Below are 21,876 nucleotides of genomic sequence, written 5' to 3'. Positions count from 1 at the left end.
CGACGGACTCCTCTGACCTCTGACCTTTTTGTTCGGGGGTGGACTCTGTTGTGGTGGATGACGTACGGGCGCCGCTGAGAGGGGCGGGCCTACAGCAGCAGCAGCGCCAGCTAATAACCTTAACTCAGGGACCTAAATGAAAACAGAGCTGGGGAGGGAGCGTCATCACCGAGCCACAGACCCGAACGCTGACGTCCATCTCACACACTCGCATATGAAACCCGCAGGCCTAAATCGTAAATAACCCTCATATTTGTGCATTTCTGCGTAAGACTCAGGTATTTTTATGCGTGCGAGAGGAGGCTAACTTGGCAGACGCGAGTGAAACGTTTTTCCTTAAACCATCCAGGCCGAGCGAGTCTGTTACCACATGCCGAGAGTCTGCTTTCACTTGAGGGGCTCGCTTCTGGAGCTGCGGATTTGGGAATTTACTCGGATTGAATGCACAGCAGACTAGGCTACACAAACGCTTGGCGTGGAGCGAGGTGTGCCGGAGAAGGTTCCGGTTCCACGTTTGGAACCAAAGGATGCGACAAGCTGTCAAGGCTGTGAGTGCATCGCGCGAAACAAGGGGCAGTCGCTGCGGAGCGGGAAAAATGAAGCTCTGCTGCAACCTTCTCCTGCCTTTTAGGCATGTCTGCGTTGGCGGTGCGAGCTCCGACATGGCAGACTCCGAGGAAAACTTATCTAGGGATCGCGCCAGCAACTCTGGCCCCGATAAATAGTTCAAACGGAACAACTTTCCTTCAGCTGTGTATCTATTTCCTTGGGCGCATTTTTAACTCTCAGCAAATGAAACACTTCAGACTTTCAGCTGCGTCCAGTGTGTGTGTGTGTGTGTGTGTGTGTGTGTGTGTGTGAGAAGCTCACTAAAGGTCAGTACTTATGTCTGCTCCATGTACAACGCTCTGACATTTTGCCGCAGCTCTGTCGCCCAGCTCACATTCATTTCTCATCACTGCTGCCATTTTCAGACGATCCCTGTCTGAACGCTTCACAGCGGCGCCCAAAGTCAGGCTTAATTGAATCTGAAGCGCCGCCACCTTTGAATTTATCTCCCAAAGGCCACACCGCGCAAGCTAATATCCTCCGGTGCGCAGCCTCCCCCCCACTCGCCCCTGTTTTCAAACCCGTAATTGTGGTCGGAGTAATCTTGAGTCCATTTCCTATTACAGGACTCGACAAGCGCGCTGCTCCACGGGTCGAGTGGTCAGTGGCAGCGCTAAAGTGCTAGCGGCTCTCTCTTTGATGTCTTTGATAGCGGCTAACTAACAAAGACGACTGTCTCCATGGCCACCGCTGGTGGAACACGGAGAATGCAGCCCGTCGCTCCAGACGAGATCTACTCGTTCGTCTCCAGGTCAGCGTGCTTATCCGGAGCACATTGTGTCCCGGAGGTGGAGCGCGCGTTGTGGTTTTGGACAGGAAGCTCCGCGCTCCGGAGCAGACTTCAACACAATGCTCTTCCTCTCCTGTTCCTTCCTCTTTTCCCAAAAATGACAGCGAATGTGTGACAGAACATGGGCAGGAAGGAGTCTGGCTGCTTTTCAGGGCCGGCCTGTTGGGAACATTCCCAGTTGGGATCAGGTGGAGACCGACTTCTGCCTCTTCGGCAGTTCATTAAAATTCTGCACAGTCAGATTTGGGGCGGTGGGAGGCAGCGTCCTCTCCGGGCCCTCGTCACACTGAGGCTGTGGGAACAGGCTGGAAGAGTCCTCCCAACAGGGAAAACCAGTGAGAACCCAGATCTAAAGAGAGCCGTTGTGGTCACGGGGTCTGCGGGTACGCCGGGGCCAGGACCGCGAACCTCTCCTGCCCCTGGATCCGTTATCGTATTTCAGGAGCAGCCGGGCGGGTTTTCGGGGTTTTCGCCGAAATGACTCTCCCCTCCCAAATGAACCGCGTCTTCTGAAAGCACGGCGGCGACGGACGAAGGGAGCCGACAGGCTTTTCCCGCGGGCGAACCGCGCGGCCCTAAAACCTTCCCCGTTTATCCGGGCCTTACCCAGAATCCCACAGCCGGCGTCACAGAGCTGTGCCGCGTTTTCATGTCATGTGGTCAAGAGTTTGGTAAGAAACCGCCATCCTGTAGGACAGTAACTAACCACCCCCCGCCTCGTCTATGTAATAAGCTAATCAGGCTGTGCCGCTAGCACCATCTGACACGTGTCCACACCAGTGACACAGCATCTGTCCTCAATTCCTCTTGCTAACTCAGAAACTAATTCAGCAGCATTGAACTAATCCTTGCTGTTTCCACGGCGACCAAAGGCTTCCCCTGCTCTGGCCAAACGCACCCCCCCCCCATCTCTCAAGAGTCGCATTGCTTGTGTGATGAGCACCATGTGCCGATGGCCCGGCCCCACCGGGCTGAAACGCCATCCAGATGTTCTGCAGATCGATGATGTCGCCGATGCGGGGGCCCAAAGACCCCCTCCAGCTGTCACTCATCCAGCCCTGGCGACCATTTCACCTGCCTCATTTTAAACCTCCCGTTCCAGTTAAACTACAGACAGAACCACACACAGGAAACACCCCACTGTGGTTACACAACGGCAGAGTCCTGCGCCCCCCCCCCTCCCCCACCCCCGAATGCGCCGCTTCCTTTGAAGTGAGCGAACGCCGGTGGCATCGCGGGAAGAACCGCAGCTGTAAAATCACACGTTGTGTTGGTTTCATCGACGTATATTTTCATCCTCCCCATGAGCCCCCGTCTGCTGCTTAATCCTGACGTCCCAGCGGAGACAACAAACACGGGGTTCCGGAATTCGACTCTACCCTGGAATATTTGTCAATTTGACCCTCGGAGTGCAGGGAAATCAGCAGTTCGGAGTCAAATTTAGAGTCTCGGAGGAGGTTCGAGTCCACAGGGGCCTTTGCATGGACGCTACAGAGAACAAACCAAAGATCCTCGCCATGTGAAGGATGGAACACACACGTCAGACACCGGAGTCCAAAAGTAGCAGAAAGAGCAGAGCGACTCTGACGTACAGGTGGCGTCTCGTCCCCGTCTCTGGAGCAGGGGCCTCAGATTTAGCGGCCGGACAAAAGCCGCCTTGTGTGCGGCAGCGGAGGAATGCTCGGGGAAGCCGGCGCCCGCTCCCCGGCCCTCTCCTTATCTGATCGAAAGCGCAGGGAGGCCCGAGCATTTATTCAAGCTGCCTCCTGCGTCCGCTCGGCCTGATCCCCGACTCTCCTGCACAGCTGCTGCAGACACACACTCCAGATGTCACCGGAGCCAACCTGCAGGATCCGGAGGACCTTTTTTTTTTATTTCCCTCCCTGGTTTGGCTCTGTGATTCTTAGACAGAGCGGCAGCGTGACCTTTGTTTGCATTACAGTCATGTGTTTTTGGGTGTGAAGGAAATGTGGCTGATGCAAGAAAAACAATGTGATCACACCCCTGTGGTTGACCGATGGGACCCAACGTTCTCCATGTGTTGGCTATAAACAAACCAGTCCACCTCGTGACCTCAACTCGCTCAAAATCCGTTCCCCCACCACCTCCACTACATAAATAAAGCTAACTCGGGGCTCGTGAGGACAAAGTCTGCGGTAAAATGCAGGGAGAAGGTGGATTAAACCCTTTCTGATGGATTAGCCTCGCGCTTTGAACAGGGGCTAATGTTTGGGCTGTTTATGACTCGGAGAATTCGGGGCCCGTATCTGATAAGGAAGGGCTCAAACAAAAACACCAAACAGGAGAACAATGGAGAGTGGGAGGGCTTCGGGAGGGACGGGGGGCCCAGAGAGGGGAGGCTGAAAGGCCGGCAGGGCGGGAGGCAACCAGCATCTTTCAGCAGCTTCCCCAGTTTGTTATGCTAGTTGATAGTTGAACAGCAGAATTTGGGAAGGATCACGTCGCAGTCCAGTCGGTCCCCGCACAGGGAGAGAACGCTACGCTATGTTTATTATCCGGAGAGCAAGTGTGGAAGTTAACTCGCCTTCATCTCAGCCCTTCTTACCCTCAGGTCACATGACGGACAAACTGATCACCGGGAGCATAAACGAGCTAATGTGCTACGTAAGCCAGGCTCAGACGCCAGAAATGTGGTTTTCTTTTTCTTTTTTTTGGAGAAAGAGACTTTCATCTCTTCATCTGGTTAATCTCAAATTTGCATGACAAGACTTGGACACAAAGGTGTACGATAGATTATAAACTATGAAACAGGATTATGGTGCCAGGAGCTGCACAGCACCACCTCGCCTATTCTGTCTCCTGTGAGGTCGGGCGTGTGTGTGTTTGTGTGTGTGTGTGTGTGTGTGTGTGTGTGGGAGTGTGTGATGTAAATTGACTCTCAGTGAGGTCTGGATTTGCAAGCGGTGTGGTGAGCGCGGTCAACACAGGCTCTGGCTCCTTGGGCGATAAATGGATGCAGGATTCGGCTTCTCTAAACATTTTCGCGCTAGCCGAGCCACTACGGTCACATGTTGCTCTAATTGGCTACTGTGGTTCCGCTCAAATGTAATCTAGCATTTTCTATCTAAATATAAAACAAGGCTGGGATGATCCAGGGGAAGCCCCGGCGGGTGCACGAGCGGGTCAGGAGACGCCATCGCAGACGGGCGAATCCATCCGGAAAATGGCTAAAGCTAGCTAGCTATAGTTAGCTGTGCAGGTGGCTGATATTTAGTGCAGAGGGGTCAGGGGTCAAACTGACCACGACTGATGCTTAGTTTTGTGTTTTTTAAAAACAAAACATCCCACAATGGTCGTCGCCGTCACCCCACGGCGGGCGGCCTCGGGAGATCGGAGTCGAAATATTGCATCCGCGGTCTTAAATGTCGCGCTGTTCTGAATAATGGTGTTTGTACAGCACGCTAACGACGTTACAGCTGCGAGCTTCTGACATTCTCCGAAACAAGAAACCCACTTTTGTTCCCGCTGCCTGAGTCACCGGCCTCTAGGATTACGTCCACAGTGACGCAAGCTTTGTCCGCAGCCAGGACTCCACCACCGAGGCAGGAAACAAGATCTGCGAGGACTAGCCGGGCCAAAAGCATGACTTAATAGTACATCAAATTATGACAAACGGGCGGATATTGTTTTTCTCCACTTTTTCTCGCGATCCCCCTGGGAGTCAGACTCACATCGTGTACTTTGTGAAGTGGAAAGCAGATCGTTTGCTTGTTTGGCAGCCCTCAGACGGCGGCCCGCCCGTTCCCTCATGCAGTTTCTGCTGTTACATTTATTCTTCTTTCTTCCTGTTTCCCCTGCCTTCACAGCCGAGTTTGCTGGGGGAAGGGGGAGTAAAAAGGACGTTTAATTAATGGGTTTGCGACCTGTCGCGCTAGCTGGAGCAGGTGAAGCGACGGCCTTTGTAGCTGGTACAGAAGAGTTCTGGTGTCTGTTCAAGCGTTAAAAAAAAGGGCATCAGCGTGAGATCAGCGCGGTTCTCGGGAATGCACTTTCATATTCTCTGAGCTCCGCAGTACAGCGTAGCAAAACCCCACGGGGACAAATAGTATGCTTTGAACTTAAAAGGAGGGAGCAGGTTATATAAGAAGAGCGGCTCGCTGTACGTTTGCAGCAGAAAATTGGCTTTTGTGCAGAGAGCGACTCGGCATTGAAGGAGCGTGTGTGTTTGCTGCTAGAAAATACCATTTTTAGCTTTGCAGATGACATTTTTTTCAAGACTTCACATGTGCCGACCCCGTTCCACAGCTTTATTTTGAACTGGGATCCCCTGCTGGCTGCTCGTCGCTACGCCAGGGGGGTTGTGGAGTGAAGAGAAAGCTCCGAGAATTTGTGGATTTCGTCTGATCTGGTGGAAAAGCTACAACGTGAGCCCAAACCACAAGGAGATGAACGAGAGATCAAGAGCCTTCGGCTTGGAAAACATGTGGGCATCACATGTACTTAGAACAATACTCACACAAATTGGCCGCTTTTTTAGAAATTCATGTCGACTGAGCAAAGAAGGCCGCACAGAAAACTGGCGTCTGCAGGCGTCAGAAGCATTTATTTATTCTTATTTATTTGTCCCTGTTGGGAAAGAGGAAAACAACAAGCTCACTTCAGGCCCTGGTGTGTTGGGACCTTTTACAGGCTCCAAATTCCAACTATGTTCTGTATTTATACTCCATAAAAGACTGAATGAACTCACAGGGCGACAGGTTAGCTTAGCTGAAAAGACAATTGTTCTGCTAAACCATATTAAAACCAAACATTTCCGCTCCGATTCTTGCAGAATTAACCAGAAATAGTTCTTCTCTCTCCTTTTGGATGCACCTTTCTGCAGATGGTAAACTTGGCGTTACCTTTTCACGCTGAGCTTACTGTCAGTTCACCTGTCGTTAAAGTCTAATCTGAAGCAAATCTGTTTATTATCATGTGCCTTCGCTGTTGATGGGCCTGTTGTTTGTGCTAAACATGTTTGTATTTAACTATTATGGGGATCATATTCTCTGTTTGCCCCTCTCTTAAACTAATTGTCCTCACAATGTTCCCAATTAAAAGTTGGATTGTGATTAATTAAGAATCTGTAGATTTGTTAGCTCACAGTGTTGGATGGGGACACTCTGGTCCTCTATTATTTATTATACTGTTTATCTGATGTTGTTTACAGGCTGAGGGAGATGACAAGTGCGTTTTTACAGTGCACTAAAGGATGGTACTGACCCATTTGTGCTCATGTAGAAACTGTTTGGCTGCGCTCAAAGCTGCCGGAGCTGCTTTGATCCGTCACAGGTTTGATGAGAACCAGCAGCACCGACGGGTTTAAACGCTCCGACACACAAATGTGATGATGAACCAGAGCGGGATGTTCTGGGTGTCAAATGTCCAGCTCCTCTCCGCTCCTCACGCCGGCCCACCGGTTTCCCTCCTGCTTCCTGGGGATCAGGCCGGAACCTCCGCCTTCCTTCCTCCGTGCTCCAGTTGTGACGTCCCGTCGTTGGGGTTTCCCACCCGGGCTCCTCCGGGTCACCAAATCGGCCCAAAGGTCACGCGCATCCATCAGCCCGGGGATGTATCTCCTATTTATGGCCCATAAAGATGGTTAGCGTTTCCTGCCCCGCTGTCATCGGGCGCTCGCACAAACATTCACGCCGACACGGGCTGACGTGATTCACTGCGAGGACCAGACGGGACGACCTCCATCCGCACACGCGGGCTCATAAAGCGCACGAGTCCACAGAGTCTCTTTGTTGTGCGTTTAAAAGCATTCCGACGCCTCGTCTCCGTCTCCTGCTCAGCCGCCGTCAGGCAGAAATCTCAAAACCCGTCTCAGAGGTGAGGCTGTCTCAGCGTCCTCGGCACGCCGGGGCGAAGGAGCACATCAAAGACAGTTCTAACGGGGAATAAAGAAACGTTCGGAGGGCGGGGTTTGTTATCGGAGCTTTGATTTATTTTCCTGCTGTTGGGATCAAAGACATTCCAGCTGCTGCCTCCGAACCCATCAGCAGGGCCGACTTTGACACCAACGGAGGGTAAATATGAGGGTTTGCTTTCATTTTGTGTGACCAGAAGAAGACAATAAAAACGTTTATGAAGCTGCATTTTCAGGAGATAAAATGCCATGGAAACGGTATTGACTTTTACTTAAGTGCACACCCTCGATTCACAATCGGGTCGCTCGACGTCCGCTTCCTGTTGCAGATAAAAACACACGGCACAGCAGATTTGCTCGCATCAGTTCCTGGAAGTCCAAGAGGGGTAAAAAAAGAAAAAAAAGCACTCCAAACCACAACAGCAACAATCGGTGAGCCGACTAAATGCAGCGATTGTGCGTCCATTAACAGGCTAATGGAGCGTTCTGCTTCCACGTGGTGACTGGAGCAGAAAAAAACATCAGCTGACTGGGAGGCGGCTGGGGCAGCGCCGACCGCCGGCCCGGCTTCTGCTGGCTCCTCGTCCACTTCCATTTCCACAAAAAGGGAATTTTTCACATATATGACAACATACATGAGACGTAGTTTAATGTGGAACGTAAAATATGTGCACACACACACACACACACACACACACACCAAGAGGCGGAGGTTGTAGAGGATGGTAGACCACAGGGTGTAGGCAGACAGCCAGTGAGTCAAAATGAGGCCCAAAGTAACCGAAATGAGCGCTTTCGAGGTCGGCCAAACCGCGACATCAAACGCACAGAGAGTGAAAAGCAAAGACGATGTTGGCGATGTGTGCCGACCAGAGGCCGAGAATTCTCCCCCGACCGCCCTCATTCCCCAGTAAAAGCGGGAAGGTTCTGTCAGGAACGGCGTTTGGAGCAAACAATGAGTCTAAAATTAAACCTTTGGTAAACAACGGAATGAGGTCAGGCTGCCGGATTGGACGAGCGGGAGACGAGCGGCTTCATTTGGCGCTCTGCTTGATGACATTGTTAACGCGGCAATTGTTTTTAGCTAATCCTGTTTACCGTCGAGGCGGTAGCTTCAGGGCTAACCCCGGAGGACGGCGCTTCTGTCTGTACAAATGTTTTCGTGTGTTTGCGGCCGCCGAGCCGCCGCAGCGACTCGTCACGGTGCTTTTAACATATTTATACCATCACACTTTTCTTTCCGCGCTCGTTTGTTGTGACGTTTCTCTCCATCAGACATTTACCGTCTGACATTTACCACCAACCCTTTGCTCCAGGGGCTGTTTTCTGTAAACAGACTCCGACGCCACGGCGCTGACGTGGCGGAAATACGAACAGATGGTGAAAGAACGTGAGCGATTGTCTCCGCCAGGAGCGGCATCTTTGGGTCATGTGTCCGGGCTGATGCATTGTGGGGGAAATATCATCTCCTCCTCAATAAAAGCAGGTTTTGGAGTTCATTAACGAGGCTGGAACACTATAAAAAACTGGTTTATGTATTTTAGGGCATGTCTGAGCACTCCCCCGCTATCCTCGGGGGGGGAGGACCGTGTTACTCTGAAAGCTTTCATCCAGTTCCCAAAAAGATTGCAGAATTCACGCTGTCTGTAGTCCAAGAGCTCCCTGAGGTGGGAGGTCAGGGGGAGGGAAAGGTGGTCCGGGGATTGGGGGGGGGGATCGAGGAACGCTGGAGGCCGGAGCATTATGAAACACACAAACACACAGCTGTGTGTGGACAGCCTCCCACTGTTCTCGCCGATCCGCCACAACAGGCCGCTAATCCCTCTTAGATCTGCTCACGGGGGCCAGACGGTGCCGGTCCAGTAGAGGCAGCCGCATCTGGTGGAGCCAAACAGTGGAATAAGCTTGGCTTATGGTCAGAGGAGAACAGAGCAAAAGGGGCCCATGAGGCGGAAGTCCTGGGGGGGGCTTCACTGGATCCCCCCCACTCCTGTGTCTGAGGACTGGTGGTGCCAAAGCTTCTCTAGGCTTCAACATACGACCATGATCTATGTTTTGGACAGAAATCTGTCACTAGAACACGGATTCTACCCAAGCAACTACAAATTAGGAGGGTTTTTTTGAACAAATGTGACTCTAAATGAGGCTGAACCCACAAACAAACAGTTGTTTTGATGCCTCCGACCACATTCGCCACAAACCCGAAGCGCACGACACTCCAGATAATGATGCGAGCGCGCTGATGAGCACGTCTCCCACGACGACGGCCCTGACCAATTTGCAGGAGATGGGGGGAAGAGCTTTATTATCCCGCATCCCTAATGGAGGTCGCTCCGCTCTCCGGGAGTGTTCGACTCACTGTCCTCTGACAAAAGGCAGCAAATCCCCTGAGAGACAAAAGAAAGCTGGAGAAACGTGCCGCAAAACGACTGCAGAGCGCACGGCTGAGGTGGATGTTATTGAAAGGGATACGTTACAAGGCTGACCTGAGGTCAGCGCTCATTCTGCGTCTGAGAGAAAGTTAACTGCAGGACAGAGTGGAAATCGCTGCCTGCTGCACTTGAGCCTCATCTGGTTCATTTTAAACCAGAGTTTTAGAGGAAGGAGCATCGTCCGCAGGTTGGCGTGTGGGAGGTCATGTGACCTATGCCAGGGGAACACAGTCAGTGAGGTTCACGCGTTATACAGAGTTTTGTTCACTTGGGACAGTTGTGTAAATATGGAGATGCTACAATGTTAGCCTGCCATGTTCCCACAGCAAAACAGACAAAAGGAGTGAATGCCAAACTTGTGTCCATGCATGTTACATGTGACGGAGCGATCTTTTCCTTGGTCCCACTCCGACAGACACAGCTTTCCTCCCAGGTTTTCCCGCACGAGGCTGATCTCATCTTCACCTTCACCCTGGTATGCAAAGATATGAAAGGATGTCATCTGCGTAGCGGCGATTATAAAAGGAGCGTAGAGAATTACTGCCAGGCATGTACCAACAAGGGGAGCCGGTGAAACCCGAGACCTGCTGCAGGGGTGCCGTGGGGGGTGGGGGGGGGGGTGCAGACGTCTGATTGATTCACTCATACGCAGGACTGATGCTCACGGTTAGCTCCAGTTTAGCAGATGTGCTGTCTGGCAACGCAGACAGACACCACAAGTATTTAACTTAAAAAGATGAATGGAGACAGACAGCGGCAGGGTGGGGAGTGGGGGGTGGGGGTTGGGGTGGGGGGGCAGCCTGAAAATGTATCATTAAAACCAGACAACTGCGAACTCGCTCATGTCCTGTTCATCTGCGCTCTGCAGTCTTTGGCCCTGTCAGCCGCAAGGCAACAGCAGATATTTGCATTTGTTTTATTTGTCCGACCCGTTCAAACAGGATCACGCGGGACAGAACCGGTCCGGTGCTGAATCCGTCCTGGTATCGCTGCCTGGTGAGGACAAGCCGGATTTGCCTGGCGACACAGACGCATCTCGCTGTAGGGGAAGCGTCTCTGTTCCTGCAGGACGTCGGCTCACAGTGTGGCCACGAATCAGCCGCTGGGGCCCAAAAATAAGCTGCTTTTTTACAGTGTTCCACACACTTGGGATTAGTGTGTTAGTGTGGGGGTGTGTGGTGAGGATTGTTTGGGTTTCAGCCGTGTGGGTGTGTGCCATTTTCTTCCAGCCACTTCCTCCCTGCCATCTGAAAATGATGAGCCGTTGCAGCTACTGGACAGGGAGCCCGGTCTGCCATAATCTCCACCACAGACTTAATGAGCTTAATGTGCACTCCCAGGCTGCCGAGGTTTATCGCACGTGCACACGCCCGCCGCCGTGCTTTCCCTCGATTTGAAAAGCAATTTGTAAAGGTTTTCGGAAGGAGCCGTGCAAAATCTGCACCGTCGGCGGTTTTCTGTGGCGAGGCAAAGGTTTCCGAAGTTCGGTTTCACACTGCGTTTAATCATTAACGTGAAACGTGCACGTGGCTGCCTCGTCCCGAACTGACTCTGCAAACATCCGAGCACAGACTTTCACTGGTCAACAAGCGGCGTGTCGTCATCCGGCCTAAAGTCTTAAGGGCGAGTAAATGCGGAGCAGAGCCTCGCAGTGGTGCCGCGGCTTCCGAGAATAGGAACAGATTTCCGAGCTTGATTGGGGATAAACTGTGATTTAGTCCTCGGGCCCACAGTCCACTCTGCCCCTTACCCAGCACCCCCCCCCCCCCCGCAGTAAACGATCACATCCCTGGGGACTGGCACGCAAACTGTCACCAGTAAACATGTGTTTTCTCTTTAAACACAAGTCCACACACACACACACGCACACTTGTCTTTACCGGTTTCAGTCAAAAATACAGGAATTTGTGCAATGTTTACTTTACTTTTTGTATCTAAACTGTCCTTGTTTGAACGTTTCGGCCGTGTTTTTGTCAGGAGGGACTCAAAAAGGCCTGACCTGATGAGGGAACGGTGTCCGGAACAGCATCTGGAACCAGAAGATCTGCCTCCGGGGCCATCAGAAAGCTGCCGTGTCACTGTCGGGCTGGAAAGGCTCACACGGAGGCTGGGACCGAGAGGATTTTCCATGTTCTTGTCAAACTGGCCACCCAGTAGCCACCAGTCTTTTTCTTTTCAGTGTTATTGGAAGAAAAGTCTCCCCATCACCAACGCTCTCCACTGATTAGGTGAGAACTCCTGCTGGAACCATTTACCATTTACTGTTGGTCTCACTCGTCCTTCAGTGAAAACAAGCGTGGGAAGCTGAGCGTCGACTCCTGAGATGAGTCTCAGCCTGATCAGTGCAGCACATGTTCCGGAGTTGTTTGTGAAAAGGGAATGTTCTCTGCCTCAGCAGATGCCATTCCAGTCACTGTTCCCAAACGTTCCTCTTATCAGAGTGAGGACAGAGATTAGAAGTGTGACAAATCCACAATCTTCAGTGTGATTACAAATGTAGCGCCATTGATCCCTGCTCCAGTCCGCCCACCGAGTCTGCCTGGCATGTTTTGACTCTTTTTTTGCTATCTTTGTTTTTGCTTCCCCTGAATGAATCCATCACTTGCAGTGGAGGTCAAGGGGGTATAGAACCATTTCTTTAGAGAGCTATAAAATATCTCCCTTCATTTTTTTCTTCCCCCACATTGTGTTGTGAAGTTGGGGGCTTCACTGGAGGACTTCAGTCCTGTTTCCCCTCTGGTGCTGAGCAGGAAATTAAGGGACGGATTCACACACAGAGAAGCTCTGATTAATACCTGATGTTACTACGCTGCCTGTGCGGGATTATCTCAGACCTCTGCAACGACCCAAACCTCCTTTTTTCTTTTTTAATAAAGGACTGATGTTTCAAGTTACAGTTGTGTTATTAACAATACGCCGTGTCCTCCCAAGTTCTGTGTGACTCATTAGTACCTAAGAACAGTTAATCCCATACAGCAAGGATTATATCCATGGAAACATGATCTCACAATGTCATAGATTATTTTATTTTTTTAAAAGTCCGGAACTGTGTCTGTGTTGAATTTATAAATATGTTCTCTGTCACTGTTATCCTTTGTGCTGCAAGAATCGACATCATAGTCCTTAATCTTCATAGGAAACTTTGGTTCCCTGATTAGAGCCTCCTTGTCAACAACACGCTGTATTTATTGTAACGAGTCCCAGAGTGCAAATCAAGTATGCAGAGGGGAAAGCTGCTGTTCTTTTGTTTTCAAAGATAGTTTCCTCTCATTCCGAGAAACAAGACTGACATTTCACCTTCCCTGAAGGACAAAGGAAATAACCTTGAAGACATTAAGTGATCATTTATTCCCCAGAGGAACAGATATTGAGCTTAAAGCGATCACTCCCGACAGATAGATTGTCTAATGTAGGAGTATCTGACCCAAACTGACCTCTCTGGGTCTTATTTCATATCTCACTGGAGCCTGAAGCAACAAGAAGCCCACCAACAAAGTGTCCAACGATGTTTTAATGCAGAAACAAGACCTCCTGTTTATGGTTAGAGGCTGCGGAGAGGGTTAAAGGATAAGGTCACGGTTTAGGAACCTCGTTAAAACGTGTCATGCACACTTTCACTTAATGCCTTTTCACTGCAACTGATGAGCAAGCAGATCCCTTTCAGACTTTGATCTGGAGTTGTGCATTGGCTCCGCTCACAGCTCCAGCCTACACACATGACCTACACAATGGTGAGATAGAGCGAATGCTACTATATGTTGAAAACAATTACAATAGAAGCACAGCCGAGTCTGTTGGGTTTGTTAAACATTGTGATACGGGTTGAATGGTCTCTTAACTGTCATGTGCTCATATTTGAAGAGAGAAAACAGCAAATTAAATAGAACTGCAAACATGGTGCAATACCACTACATTTACCTACTTTAGTTAAAAGCTAGCTCAAGCTCCATTAATAGTCAAAAAAGTGAGTTAAAACAACCCGGCAGCAATTATGTGTCTGGTGGAGAGTTGCTTTTTTGTTCTGAGTTTGAAAAGCAACATAATGACACATGAGAAAGCCTCTGTCATTGCTATTATTAGCAGTACCTGCTAGACCGAGCAGATAACACGTTAAAGAGTAGTTTTAAATGGAGGCTCCACAGTTGTTAGCATATTCCGAAAAAAGGACAGAAAGCAATGCTTGTTATAAGAGTTTCATCAGCTCCAGTCTATCAAGTTTAAAGTTTGAATGTTGATGATAAAATGTATTTGGTCACTGGCTGGTGCCAAATCCGACACGCTGAACCTTCAATTGATTTCATATTAGCTAGCGATCAAACTGATATAATCATTAATCGTATCAATATTCAACCATCGAACTCTTTGATTGGCATCATTAATTGTTAATAACACGGGGGTGAGTGACGTGGGCGCGGGGGGCGCGCGTACGTGCGTCTCCGCCATCTCGCCACCGCGCGCCCCGCCTCTCCGCCTCCTGACCAATCAGCGGGGAGAACGGCCGCTCGGGCCTCGCGGCAGCGGAGACGGTGGGGGAGGGTCACGTGTGTACACACTGTGGGCTGGTGCTGCGCGCGAGCGGTTGTAAAGTCTGTACCGGACGGCCCCTTCTCAGAAGCCTCGTCAGAAAAGTTGAGAAATACGGCCAGTCTGCGCGGACATGCGCTAAAAGCGGACCGCTCGCCCGGTTTTTGGACGTTTTAAGGCGCAAAAAGAGCCCGAGCGCGTCCGTTTGTCAAATGAAAGGAGCCAGAGATGCCAGTGGAAATGCTCCATCCGGACCCAATGCCACCATAGGACTGTCGTCGAGTCAAATCACTGCGTTTCTGGTGAGTTTCCCCTCCTAAAACCTTCCCCGATGCGCTCTTACTTTCGCCGCCTGCAGAAGTTGATGTTTCGGCTCCGCTCGTCGCCGTGTTTGTGCCGTGGAAGCGGCAGAATAATGGTGAAAATCCGTGACAGCTATCCGGGCTTTGCGCCGAGCAGTCAAGTGTGATGGAGACGCGATCATAAACAGACGCAAACGGGCTTGTTTTCCCAGCCTTCACCCTCCCCGGTGGCTCTCAAGCTTCAGAAAGCGACACAAAACGTTTCCTACGGGGCCACTTTTCTCCGGAGCTACAGAAAAAAGTTTAATCACACGGATCTAAACGCTTTCGGTGAAATTACGCACCGAGCTGGAGGCTTTGCCGCAGCTAAATTAATCTGCCGAGGCTAATAAAATGCTAACAATGTGTAATTACAGTGTATATTTCCATCCGCATGATGTTGATGTTCAGGATTCATATAAAACAAGGTTAGAATCACTTTAAACCTAGTTTTACGCTCCTCAGTCCTTTTTTTTTTTTTAAAATGTGTTGGCCACAACCTTCTCATTTGCCATTGGCTGACTTTCCAAAACACTCACCAAATTGTGGCATTTCTGTTTTATCTCGCCTTTTGCCACCCCTGGGGCAGGTCCAGGGGCTGCCTTGGACCCAGGGCCGCAGGCCCGTGTGTGCTCGGGCTGAATGGGAGGAAAGCCAGCTTTCCGCTGACCACTGAGCTTTGACTTTGTTGATTCCTGTGACAGTTCAACATGTGATTCTAAAGGACGCCAAAGAAGCTGTGCAGGCTCATTTAGGTTGTGGGGGGGTGATTGAAATCCATCCCACCCCCACTTTATCTGGGTCTGCTTGGCAGGTGAATGTGCCATGTTCTTTTTTTGTTTTGCAAGATTTCAAATGCACGTTTTCTAAAAATCGTTCCGCCTATTTTGATTAAAAGCAGATTGGTTATTTAAGGAATTCACTCGGCGCGATGTGCAGAGTAAATACGAGTTGATTGGACGTGTTTTAAGCCTAAAATGTTGCTTAGGAACACCAGTGTTGTACCTACCCTCTGGCATTTCAGCGCACGCACAACATCTGGGAATGTTTGTGATGTAATCTGATTTTCTGTGCGTAGTATTTCGGGCTCTGCCCCGCTGCACGCCGCTGCAGATGCTAGCAGGTCACGTGAGTCTTTCTGAGAAGAGCCTGTAAATTCCAGTTAGGATATATGAGGGGTGTGGGCCCAGTATGTCACACGGCTCCCATCAGTCCAACATATCTGGCTTCAGATTGCTGAAGCGTGGAACACGTGGGCGTCACTCTTGCACGATCGTTTTCTTTTTCTCTCTCTGTTTTTGGTGGGGCTAAAGTAAGCCCCCTCTCCCCCCGGGAATATTTAGCTTAATAACTTGTGACATCCAGTAGGGTGGAAAGTTCAGACAGGATTTAATGAAGGCTCCGTCAAGAGTCTGGAGAAAGATGTCCTCCCCGTTTCTCATTTTTGCAGATCTAGTTTCACTTGTTGACTCATATTTATTGTTATACAGTTATACAGCAAGCAGCTGGCAGATGATTTATAGGTGAAGATAAGAGCAAATTTGTGCCGTGGCTACTTTATGATGGTCCATTTTGTTGGATTTCTTTACCTAATTGCAGGTTATCGGGGCTTTTTTTTAGCTCGCAGCGTGTGTGAAACTTCATCAACACGTCCCTGAAAGAGCCGGTTAGGAATCGACTTCAGTCGTAATCAGACGTGGAAGCTTATCTAACGGCAGCGTCTGGGCTGGAGGCACTTTGGCATTAGGTCGTTAGGAAGAGCATAATTATAGGAACCAGCCACCTGAGGAGCTCCTCGGAGAGCGACTGTACTTTCCCACATGGTTTTTGTTTTTTTGCTTGTAATTGCACTATGAGGTGATGTAAACTGGCCCAAGAGGGAATTTCTGGTCCAATTGGCATAATTACAGTTAATAGCGCTCACAGTCGAGCATGGACCTTCAGAATGAAGCTCCCCGTGTTGCATTTTTGCTCGTTCCCCTCGTACCTTCAGGGTTTAGAACTGCCCGGGCTTTGCTGTTCTCTCCATTTCCATCTTCATTCGTCAGGATCAACTCTGCTACGAGTTTTTTTTGCATGAGGAACGCACAGTAAATAGACCTCTGGTGGACGCTGGAGCAGTTTAGAACGTTCTCTCAACTGTGGAGGAGTTTCTGTGGTGCAGCCGCGCTCTGATAATGAACTCCAGCGCATCAGCGATGACCTCCCATTTTACTTTTAGAGCAACAGCATGAACAATGATCCCATTTCCTCCTTTCGTGGAATCCCCACCCACCTCTAAAGCGGGCGGATTGGACTGATTTCAAACCTCCCACATGCAGCTAATTCGGAATCTGAAGAAATTCTCCAATTCTCATGTAAAACAACAACTCCAGACAGTTCCAGGAAGCCGTGATCACACTTCGCTCCCATGACTGCGAAGCCTCCACAGGAAGGAAAAGGGAAGGAGATCAACATGAGCATTTCACATAGAGGAGAGGTGTGTGACGCTGACGCCGCGGAACACGGGCACAGTCAGATGAGACGTACACATCCTGTGCCCTGAGCTGCTGCGGCCTGGCCTCAGATCAGCTGATTTCCCTGAACACATGAGCGTGTCAGAACACAGGCGGCGGAACTGTTGAAACATATCTCGCATTGTCTGAGGTTTCCTCGAACCCGAGAGTGCTGCAGAGTGCCTGTTACCACCACCGGTGTGTGTCTGCAGAGGCGGTTTTTAAGCTGGGTGGTGGCAACTGAAAGTCCTTTCATGTTGTGTCACTTGTGCAAAGGATGGGATGGTGGGAGGAAGACAAAAGAGGGAAACAAAGGCTTTTTAGCCTTCACCAAAAAGAGATTTTTCTGAAATGCACCTTGACATGCTGTTAGCATGCCGCTAGCTAACTTGTTTAGCGATTGCTTGGTCAATTACATAATGGTTCGACTTGGAAAGGTCAATTGGTGATCTGTCAATAGATTCCTGTCCGTCTGGCCTTGGACGGGGACATCTGTCTGATTAGAACCACAGCTGGACTAATATTTGGCATGGGCGCGAGTGAGGGACGCAGAAATCTCCCCGTTTTTAAGGGCCCAGCGGCTATAAGAAGCCACAAAGTGAGACAAGAGGAAATGAAAGAGCGGGTCGGATCTCTCCAACAGGTGCCGATGAATGGGAGCAGGCCGAGAGCTCTGTAATTATCACCTTCTCCGACTTCTCTAATTATCCACCTTCTCTTCAAGTCTTTTTCTCATTAAATGATCAGAGGTTGCGGAAGGAGCGCAGCAGAGCATCATAGCTAATTATGTCCTTTCATGGAGGCTTGTCTCATTAAAGGGCCGTCATTAGAGCCACCGTCCGTCCGTTATCGCTTGTCTTGAACGGAACTCTACACCGTCCTGATCCAGTTTCAGTTCGTCTCTAAGCCGCCTCCACTATAGTCTCATTACAGTTAACTGGATTACAGGGCGAAGGGACTGTGTGTGTGTGTGTGTGTGTGTGGGAGTGTGTGTTGTTACGTAAGTGAGGTCAAGAACACTTCCTCTTTACTGGCACCAGAAAACGAAAGCGTATTTACTTCTGCATTTCCTCGCGTCGTTTAGGTGAGCCGCTCCCGTTACCAAGGAAGCAAAACACGGCGAGGGTCTCCGGGTGAGGGTTGTTAACCCTTTTGAGCTGTTCCGCCTGCTTCCTGGTTTCCGTTAAACGGACCGGGTTCGTCCTTCGTGACTGGCAGAAACCTGAATTACAGCTAGACCCCCCCACCGGGGGTCATTTTCCACGACCTTGGTCTGAACCCCGACCTCTCGGCGAGGTCCTCGCTGACCCTTCACCGGCGTCTGCGTCCTGTTTCTCTCCTAAATTGAAATCTACCCATCAACACGCGCTCGGCGTCGCGGCTCCCTCGGCGGTAACCCGATGAGGAGGTGCGACTCGACCCGTGGCGTTGACAGAAAAACAAACCGCCCGACCACGAGAAAAGCGTGACGGTAGTGGGAGGCGGCGACGTGTGGCCCTGAGGAGGAGACGCACAGCTGGGAGCAGAGCCACGCTGAGACGTCAGAGCTCTGCTCCAGCCAGGAGAAATACTTGGTGTGAGCGTAATGTTCCAAATGAAACCCGGAGCGTGTTTGTATTCAGCCAGTCAGATGCGGCGAAGTGGCGATTAATGGCGCCGCTGCAGCCTGCGTGCGCGCCGGCTACCGAGCACGGGAAGTGACAGGGCTTCTCCCGTGGCGATGCCTAACGTCTCTGGCTTTCTCCCCGCAGGGGGCCTGTTGAGACTCGACGTCCGAGCCCAGCGATGTGGATCTGCGCTGCCTACAATGACACCAGCGTGGACTTCCAGCTCTGCCAGGACTACAGGCTCATCCTGTCCATCTTCTCCCTCGTGTACCTCTTGGTGTGCTTCCCGCTCGGGCTGTGCTACAACGCGCTGCTGGTGGTGGTCAACCTCTCCAACAAGGTGTCCATGACCATGCCGGACGTGTATTTCGTCAACATGGCGATCGCGGGACTGGTCCTCAACCTGGTGGCCCTGGCGCAGCTCCTGAGCTCCACCTTCACCCGCTGGCACGTGTGGGACTACAACAACGAGGTGCACATCACCCTGCTGATCCTCTTCAACATCTCCTCTCTGGTCATCATGTACTCCACCACGCTGCTCAGCCTGGACTACTACATCGAGCGCGCGCTGCCTCGCACGTACATGTCCAGCGTGTACAACACCAAACACGTGTGCGGCTTCATCTGGGGCGGGGCCGTGCTCACCAGCTTCTCCTCGCTGCTCTTCTACGTGTGCAACCACATCTCCACCAAGATGGTGGAGTGCTCCAAAATGCAGAACAAGGAGGCGGCGGACGCCATCATGATGTTCATCGGCTACGTGGTTCCGGCCGTGGCCGTCCTTTACGCCTTCGTGCTGATCCTGCGCATCCGGAAGGAGTCCACCCCTCTGGACCAGGACTCCGCTCGCTTGGATCCTTCCATCCACAGACTGCTGCTGGCTTCGGTCTGTGTCCAGTTTGTCCTGTGGACCCCCTACTACATGATCCTGCTGGTCCACACTGTCGCCAGGCCGCCGGGCTACGTCAGCAACGGCCAGCACGTGCCCACCTATTACTTTGTGTGCTGCGTGTCCAAACTGTTGGCCTTCTCCAGCAGCTTCGTGACGCCTCTCATGTACAGGCAGATGAACAAGAACTTCTCCGGCAGGCTCCAGCGGCTGCTCAGGAGGCTGCACTGCGGAGAGCGGTCCTGCCCTCACGAACACTCCACGGTGCAGCAAATAGTGACGTGAGCGCTCCCCTCGAGAGCTTCCGGAGGCCCCGCCTCCTCCTCTTTTTCCATCTCTCCGGCCTGGCCAGCACTTATCTCCCCCCCTCCCTACAGAGCCAGTATCTGACTGGGCGCCCTCGCTGCTCTGGACTGTGTTAAGAGCGCCATAGCCGACTGTGGAATTTCCTGTCACCTTCCAGAATCCGATCTGTCGGAGGACAGACCGAGCACAAACCACTAAATGCTGTGTTATTTCTGTCGGGTTCCAGTTTGAGGGGAGTAAACGGATCCAGCCAGCGAACCGGAGAGAGAAAAGGATTTCCAAAGTGCCGACGTTGTGCCAGAATGGCTGTCTGTGGGGTCGCTACGTGCTCCTGCGCAACATAACTCTCCCCAAGAATTCACCCGCTAGCTGCACAGCGCTTCAAAATAACCGTTAACTGTTTACTTCCCTCAAACTCCAACCAGCATCCTGCGCTATCGGGGGTTTCTTCATTCTGAATTGTGTTGCCAGTCATCTGGAAATGACTCAATGTCTAACGTTCTCACAGAGAACTTATAGATCCAAGCTATTCTTGTTGCCTTTTAGCTAGGTGTATGCACTGGTATGAAGACATGTTCTCATTTCTCTCTTCCACGTTCAGGCATAGACAGCTCTTGGAAGCTCCCCACAGGTTTTCCCACACATTCACGCGTGAAATGCTTATTTAAAGCTTGAATTCAGGGTCGAGACTTAACCGGTATACCTCGTGATCTGCGCCATCACACCACCTGTCCTCCATAAGCAACCAACAGTCATCAAAGGCTGTTCGTTTGAGCTCATCGCTCTGTTTTTTTCCGCTCGGTCGTGTTGATTCCACGAAGCGCCAGGGGCCTCACGTGGTCGCAGAGCGGTCCCGGAGAGGCGGCGCGCACATTCCCCAAATCGCGTGAGCATTGTCGAGTGCTTGGGAGGGTTTAAACATTAAGGGCGATCGCTGGCGGGGCACGTTGGGCCCGAGCAGACGGGCCTGCCGAGCACCTGGAGACCGGGTTTGAACCGGAACGCTGCTCAGATGTGCTGGCGGGAAGGAGGACGGCTGTCGTAGAAACCCTCCCATAAACAAACATGTCCAGCCCAATGAAATCCCCCAATTATCGTTCTAGCTTTGACAGATCAGCTCGTAATCCGTGGGAGTTTTGATAGACTCTGCGAGGTCAGAGGTCACGCTGCGACGCAAGCTGTGAACGATCCAAACCGCCCGCAGAAGCCAGAACCTCCAGTCCAACTAGCTCCAGGAAGAACCTTAGGTTGAACTTGAGTCCATCAGCCGCTCACCTGTCTCCAGTTCTGCTGCTTCTACCTGCCAACATTCCCTCACACACACTCACACACACACACTCGGCCTTAAGATAAACCCTCGGTTTCTTGGCACCGAGCATGGAGCCAGCAGCAGCGTAGCTGAGGCCAGTGTGCTGCTCCGCCTGCAGAGTTTCAGGCGTCGTTTGTTTGAATTTCTCCACTTTCCCCAGAACCTTTGTTCGCTGGGCGTGATGTCAGATAGCAGACAGAGGTCTCACTCTTAACAGTAAAACCAGGCTTCTCTGAGGCTCTCGCCCACATTTATCACCAAGATTTCTTTTTAAAAAACCTTTTGAAATGGCTGAAGAAAAGAACAACGAGCTCTTTGACGCGTAACAGGCGTCAAACTGGACTCACACCGGTTCCAGTCCACGCTGGCGCCGTCTGAGTCTGGCGCCGAATATGGGTGGTTGTGATGGGATGTGTGAACGGCTGAACCTCATCTGTCCGGGTGAATACACATGTGACGCTTTTGTGACTGTATGCACGTGTGTAATATAAAATAATGTGTATATATTGGATGTGAGAGATTTGCGGGACAATACGGATACCTTCTAAAATACAGTATTACCTTCTGAGATAAATAAACTAACGTGGATATAAAAAAAACGTGTCCGTGTATGAAAGCACTCTCTTGCTCGCTCCAACCAGACCGCTGAGGACGGGGACGTGAGACATTCCAAGGATTGCGGGAATTGTTTTGTCTTCTGCA

General features: G+C 51.0%; 1 protein-coding gene and 1 long non-coding RNA gene across 2 annotated transcripts; both read left to right on the top strand.

Annotated features, from left to right (window-relative positions):
* The first annotated feature begins 6,706 nt into the window (after nt 1-6,706).
* Nucleotides 6,707-12,793, top strand: LOC130515216 (uncharacterized). Its single transcript, XR_008947171.1, has 2 exons — nt 6,707-7,703; nt 11,681-12,793. It is a non-coding gene; the product is annotated as an uncharacterized LOC130515216 (long non-coding RNA).
* A 1,456-nt stretch (nt 12,794-14,249) lies between these two features.
* Nucleotides 14,250-21,773, top strand: gpr146 (G protein-coupled receptor 146). Its single transcript, XM_057014566.1, has 2 exons — nt 14,250-14,529; nt 18,815-21,773. The coding sequence occupies exon 2, from the start codon at nt 18,849-18,851 to the stop codon at nt 19,842-19,844; it is 996 nt and encodes a 331-aa protein (XP_056870546.1). The 5' UTR covers nt 14,250-14,529; nt 18,815-18,848; the 3' UTR covers nt 19,845-21,773.
* Nucleotides 21,774-21,876: the final 103 nt, after the last annotated feature.

This window comes from Takifugu flavidus, chromosome 18, assembly GCF_003711565.1.
Source record: "Takifugu flavidus isolate HTHZ2018 chromosome 18, ASM371156v2, whole genome shotgun sequence".
Classification (NCBI taxonomy): Eukaryota; Metazoa; Chordata; class Actinopteri; order Tetraodontiformes; family Tetraodontidae; genus Takifugu; species Takifugu flavidus.
The sequence above is the reverse complement of the archived record's forward strand: the minus strand, read 5'-3'. Positions and strand labels throughout refer to the sequence as shown.

What these genes read in the sequence shown, in the direction of transcription:
- gpr146 (XM_057014566.1), top strand. Translation starts at nt 18,849, where the DNA reads ATGTGGATCTGCGCTGCCTACAATGACACCAGCGTGGACTTCCAGCTC.